This window comes from Aegilops tauschii, chromosome 2, assembly GCF_002575655.3.
Source record: "Aegilops tauschii subsp. strangulata cultivar AL8/78 chromosome 2, Aet v6.0, whole genome shotgun sequence".
In the NCBI taxonomy this organism is placed as follows: domain Eukaryota; kingdom Viridiplantae; phylum Streptophyta; class Magnoliopsida; order Poales; family Poaceae; genus Aegilops; species Aegilops tauschii.
Window position 1 is genome coordinate 482,311,146 of NC_053036.3, and position 6,075 is coordinate 482,317,220.

The following is a 6,075-nucleotide window of genomic DNA, read 5'->3' on the forward strand; positions in this document are numbered from 1 at the left end:
TTTATTCTCACACATTGCTCAAGAAGAGCACAAAGCTAAAGCAATTGAAGCTGGTTATACTGAGATGACGGGTTGTCCACTATAAATGATGTTTTTGACTCCTTCTGCACCTGTGGGAGCATCAAGTCATATTTCAATGGTTAGAGATTAGCCTAAAAAAAGGAAGATCTCAATGTTTGGGGAACTTCTACTTTCGACCTCTCGGTCTACTGATGGATCAGACAGTCCGAAGATATTAGCAGCTAGGTATAGTAAATAAGAGCATTGGTTTTATGGGGGAAAAGGGATATCATGGGGCCATTCAAAAGCTCAGCATGCACCCCTTTCCCATGCTCAAGGTGTCGATTCGTTAATTCTATTTCTTGATTGGGTGGGGAAGGGAGATCGGATTTTCAATCCTTGCTGGATGATTCAGAAGGGCCAATATCAGAGGATCGCCTTTAAATGCACGTAATCAAAGAAAGCAACGGAAATCGCATTGAAAGCAATATGTTTCTGTGCCGCACCATAATGAAACCACCCGTAGTCGCGAATATCTCCTCCTTCCCCAATCCAAGATTGTAGAATGAATATCTAAGAGAGACCTACGAAGAATGTGGCCACAAATCCATAGCAGAGTTCGACCATCCCATATATGTAGGGGGAATCGGAGGAAGAAGACAGATTGATCGTTATGGTAGCAAGAGTGATAGTACAATCTATAATGCTATGTCAACAGGTATATAAGGAAAATACTACGTAAAGAAAAGATGCCCATCCCTCGGGATGGATTTTTAGTTTATCTCGGGAGTGCTCTTCCAGCTTGTCCTGTGTGAAACAGCGCACCAGTCCGCAGCGAGCGGCACATAGGTGCTTCCTGGTTTTTCTCCACCCCAAAATGAGGGGGTCCAACAGAGACCCATTCTGCCGTAGTGACGGTATTTGGGCTACACTGCACAGTTACAATGTGATAAAAGACGCCCAAGCACACCGACGACCAATTTTTATTAGCACCCAAGCTAGATTACACCGTAGGAAGCAAAACACTTGTAACAAGGAAAATGGCATGCACAACGCATGTAGACCTTACTAGATTCGGAATAAGGAAAGCGGTACACGAACAGGGGAGGAACACTCTGAAGACACGAGGGCGGTCGTGGTGCGCGGCTAGCTAGCTATGTGATCCGTCGGTCGATGAGGTGGCTACTGGCAGGGTTTCGTGCAGACGCACTTGCTTTCGAAGCCGTGGAACTTGCACTTGCCCGAGGGGAAGCCCTCGGTGTTGCAGACGTGCTTGCAGTTGTCGTCCCTCCAGCACGCTCCGCGGTACCTGTGGCTCTGCGACTCGCAGTGCCTGTGCCTCGCCTCCGCCACCCTCGTCGTCCCCATCTCTGCAGTTTAATTACTCCGTCGGATCAGACACAAATGGAGAATACTACAGGGTGCATATCTGAGCATCCGCTTGACTTAACAAATTGAGAAGACTAGTTAAGATCACCTGTGGCGACGAGGAGGAGAAGGACCAAGAGGACGGACGCAACCATATGGCGAGAGGTCGACTCCATTTGCTCTGCTTGCGTGATGCTGGTGGTTTTGCTAGGAAGGGGCGATGTACTCCAACTTAAGGTTACAGCGATATGATTTGCTAGGTGATTGTGACGGGGACAATGGGGGTTTATATAGGAGGTTCAGAAGCCTGGGCGCAATTCGAATTCAGCGCAAAGGACTCAATTCTGAAACACAAATGCAGGACGGCTTTTGCGGTGGTTAAAATATTCTGGTGCAGGCAAGATTCGGTTCATTGCTCCTCGACGTCCTCGATGTCTTCAACCGGGGTGCCAATGGCGCCAACAATCTCATCACCCGGTTGCAAGCCGTGCAGAAAGAATACTAGTATTGTACACGGGTCCAGAGGTTCATGCGTGAATGTCTTCAGAATGTAGTGCGGACTGCGGGAGATACATAGAGCATTCAGGCAGGGGTATCTCGTCTGCACGTGTTGATGCTGGGCAGGCTACGGATTCACGAGTAGCGACTAGCTAGAGGGCACGGGTCGCTGCACACTCATCGACTGTTTGCTTTGTTGCGGGAGCTGAGCTACCGACCTGACAGCGCGGACTGGCAATACACGTGATTTACACTGTGATCTGTGCGGACGGTGGTCGGTGGTGGTCAGGCTGTTCCGCGTGCAAGACAACTGGTCGGTGCGTGCTGTGTCGCGTCCGTCCACTCGGAACCCTGCAATTGGCAAAAATAATAAGTCTATATATTACATAAAACTAGCACATATGCCCGTGCGTTGCAACGGGAGAGATATTTTTTTGCGAGAAGCAATTGGAGAGATAATTGATGTGTCAAAAAACAATCTCCATAGCGGGCTGATAGAGAGAGGAGGTGTGATCTTCTCGCGGGTCATGTTTGTCCTGCGAGATCTTCATAGTGGTGGGGCGTAGCGGCAACAATCCAACTCGTGCCTTTTTTTTTTCTTTGGGTCCGTCTCTATCTCGGGGTTTTGTCTGCCTCCTCATTTGGTAGCTATGCGGCGACCTTCGGGGCACGGTTGTTTCGACCACTCTCTCTTACGATGGCATAACCGGATGAATTACTAGTTTTAGCGCATAAATCCTGTTTCATTAGCATATTTAGCGCATAACCAGACATCAATGTCCCTTCTTTATTAGGGTTTATTCTCTTTGATTATTTTAGCGCTCACGTGCCCATAATTTTTTTATTCGAGCCAAACCAAAATATTCTCTTTTGTTGGCCCAAGAAAAAAATTACTCCCTCGGACGACCCAGTAGGAGAGTGCGCCTGAGGCCCAATACTGCCTGTGCGACGGAGCAATTTTTTTCTTGTACCAACTGCATGGGGGCTACTATATGACGTTAGTTGCGTAAAATAGCGCATGGGACGCACATCAGTTCGTGTATGGACCACCACACTGGTAGGCTCCAAGACGACCTGTGTTTGTAAGGTGCGAAAAATCCAAGAAACGATGAGTTGAAGGATTGAAATCATGCCCTCAAGGACCTGACACATGTTGCTAACCACTCGAAAGAGAGAGTCCTACCAACCAATGGCCAGCTCAAACCTTTAAGATCATACTCTAATGTCAGATTGAAAACAATATTTGTTTTTTTATTATTTTAAAAAAATATAAATTGCTGAATATTCTTGGAATATGAATAATTTTGAAAATCCCAGACATTTTTTTCAAATTCTTTACATTTTCAGCAATACACAACAAAATTTGAAACATTCGAAATTCACAATTTTATTTGAAAACATGAACCTTTTTATAATAACTTGAACATTTTTTAATTTATGATTTTTTTGAAAAAGGACACATGTTTTGAACATTCAGAACAATTTTTGCAAACATGTTTCTTTAAACTCGGACATTATTATGAATTTGCGAACATTTCACTAAAAGAATAATATTTTTGTATTTGGAACATTTTTAAAATGCATTTTTTTGGAAAATCTCGAACAACTTTGAAAAACACAAAGAAAAAATGGAACAATTTGTTTTTCAATCTAAACCAATCTTGGAATGGAATTAAAGATTTAATTTTCAGAACATTTTCCAGAACGGAATATATTTTAAAATTCTGAACATTTTTGAAACGTTCAATTTTTCTGATATCATGATTTTTTTTGAAAAGTTTGAATTTTCAAAAAAAGGGACAAATAAAAATAAATTTGGAAAGAAAAAGGACAAAAGAAACAGGAAAGAAAATAGAAATAAATGGAAAAAGAAAATAGCAACATAACACATAACCAAAAAAATGCTTCAGCCCAGCTTGGGCGCACTGTGCCAATTTACGACTATTTTTGAATGAGAATAAAGATTTAATGTTCTGAACATTTTTTAAAACATAATATATTTTAAAATTATAAACATCTTTTGAAAACTGGAATTTTTATGATATTGTGAACTTTTTTGAAAAAATATAATTTACGAAAAAAGGGAGAAAGGAAAAATGACTAAAGAAACAGGAAAGAAAAAGAGAAAGAAATGGAAAAAGAAAAAATGAATCATAGCACCAAAAAAAAGGTTCAGCCCCAGCTTGTGCGCCCTGTGCGAATTTGCAACTATTTGATGCTCGTTGAATAGGGTTTCCCCACGTGTGTGTGCATGAAAATTACTGGGCGGACTTTGCTAGGCCACACTGTGGGCAGCCCAGGTACGAAATTCAGGCGTTTTTCCTTTTCTAATAGACGAAAGACAAAAATTTAGTACCACCTCGAATAAAAAAAATCTTTTTGGTGGTGAACGGATGAAAAAATTGGAGAAACGGACCTTGCTTTATTAGTAGGTATAGATATAGATTAGTCTTCCCCTAAAAAAAACTTAGTCTTTAGGGTATCTTCAACGGCAACCCGCAAATTTCCTCCTCCATGTGCGGACACGGATGCGAGAGGACGCTATCCAACCGTAGCCGCATACATCCGGCCTTTCTTATTTTTTTTTTCAAGTCCGCATGATTAAATAGCCACATGCAAAGGGTACAAACATTCAAATAGCCGCATGCATCACTAGTTCAAATTTAAGAAAGTTCAAATATTACATCTCAACATTGTTGTCCCCTTTCACCGCCCACAGATGCTCAATCAGATCTTTTTTCAGCTGCTCGTGAGTTGGTCGATGCCGAATGTTGATGCATTCGGATAAACTCTTCAAATGTAGCCAGATTCTAGTTCGAAAGTTGGATAGGATCACCCATGTTCTCAAATTCCAGAGCTGCGACAGCAGCGTCACCCTCATCCTCGACGATCATGTTGTGCATGATCACACAACATGTCATCACCTCCCACAAGATTTCGGATCCCATTGTTTTGCAGGTCCACGAACAACTGCAAAATGGGCTTGCGGAACTCCAAATGCCCTCTTGACATCCTTTCCAGTTGCTTCTTGTCTTTGGGCAAAGTGGGCCCTTTTTCTGGCCAACTGGGTTTGAGATGGTGCTGACAAAGGTAGCCCATGAAGGATAGATGTCGTCAACCAAATAGCAGGCATGTTGTACTCATGTCCATTGACAGTATAGTGATAAGGAGGATCATTTCCTTCAGTCAGCCTCGCAAACAACGACGATCGTTGCAGCACATTGATGCCATTGTGAGACTCGGTCATGCCAAAGAAAGCGTGTCAAATCCAAAGATCATGCGATGCAACAGCTTCAAAAATGATGGTGGGCTTCTTAACATGACCCTGATATTGCCCTTATAAAGCCTTCGGGCAGTTCTTCCATTTTCAATGCATCCAGTCAAGAGATCCAAGCAAATCTGGCCACCATCTTGCTTCTGAGATTTCCAGGAGCCTCTCGATGTCTTCCACAGTTGGTTCTCTCAGGTACTAAGGTCCGAACACCTCGACCATGGAAGTTGCAAACCTGACAATGGCATCTCCGCATGTGCTCTTAGACATCCATAGGTACTCGTCCCACGAATCAGCGGCCATGCCATATGCAAGCATCCGGAGTGCGACCGTACACTTCTGGTAACCAGAGAAGCCAATCGTTCCCACGACATCCTTCTTCAGGACGAAGTAGTCATCGTAGGACTGACGCCATGGTACAAACGATCAAAGACAGTCTTGCACATCTGAAAACACCGGTGAAAATGGTCAGCGAATAGTGCATCGGGGGTAAAGTAGTCGGCCATCAGTGTCAAATGCCCACGCTCCATGTTGGGGTTGAGCACTAGATGACCCTTGGTCCAGGCCTTGAAATTGAGAACATGCTCCTCCGTACCCCCCGCATCTTCAAGGACCGCCTGCATCATCAGCGTCTCATCGGAGTACTCCTCCTCGTCCATCGAGCTGTTGGACGACTCAACATACTTCTCGTATATGTACTACAAATCGGAATCCGTTGCTAGAAAGAAGAACGGACAACTATTTTCAGCTCCGGCAATTGATCGAACAGTTGCCGGGAATGATGAGAATAGCAGTAGTAGATGGTACCTTGTGGGGCGGCCGGAGGATAGGGGTTGAACGGAGACGGAGGAGAAGTGGGATGAAGGCCTGCTGGAGTGTTGGAGGTGACGGAGACACATATTTCCGGCAGCTGTGTGACGTGGTGGCCGGGACGGTGG

General features: G+C 44.1%; 1 protein-coding gene across 1 annotated transcript; it reads right to left on the reverse strand.

Moving 5' to 3' along the window:
- Nucleotides 1–947: 947 nt before the first annotated feature.
- LOC109744167 (defensin-like protein CAL1) lies at nt 948–1,645 on the reverse strand. Its single transcript, XM_020303264.3, has 2 exons — nt 1,478–1,645; nt 948–1,370 (listed from the first exon to the last, which is right to left on the reverse strand). The coding sequence occupies exons 1-2, from the start codon at nt 1,542–1,544 to the stop codon at nt 1,183–1,185; spliced, it is 255 nt and encodes an 84-aa protein (XP_020158853.1). The 5' UTR covers nt 1,545–1,645; the 3' UTR covers nt 948–1,182.
- Between the last annotated feature and the right edge of the window lie 4,430 nt (nt 1,646–6,075).

What these genes read in the sequence shown, in the direction of transcription:
- LOC109744167 (XM_020303264.3), bottom strand. Translation starts at nt 1,544, where the DNA reads ATGGAGTCGACCTCTCGCCATATGGTTGCGTCCGTCCTCTTGGTCCTT. An exon ending in TCTCCTCCTCGTCGCCACAG is followed by an intron (nt 1,371 to 1,477) that starts GTGATCTTAACT and finishes ATTAAACTGCAG; the next exon opens with AGATGGGGACGACGAGGGTG.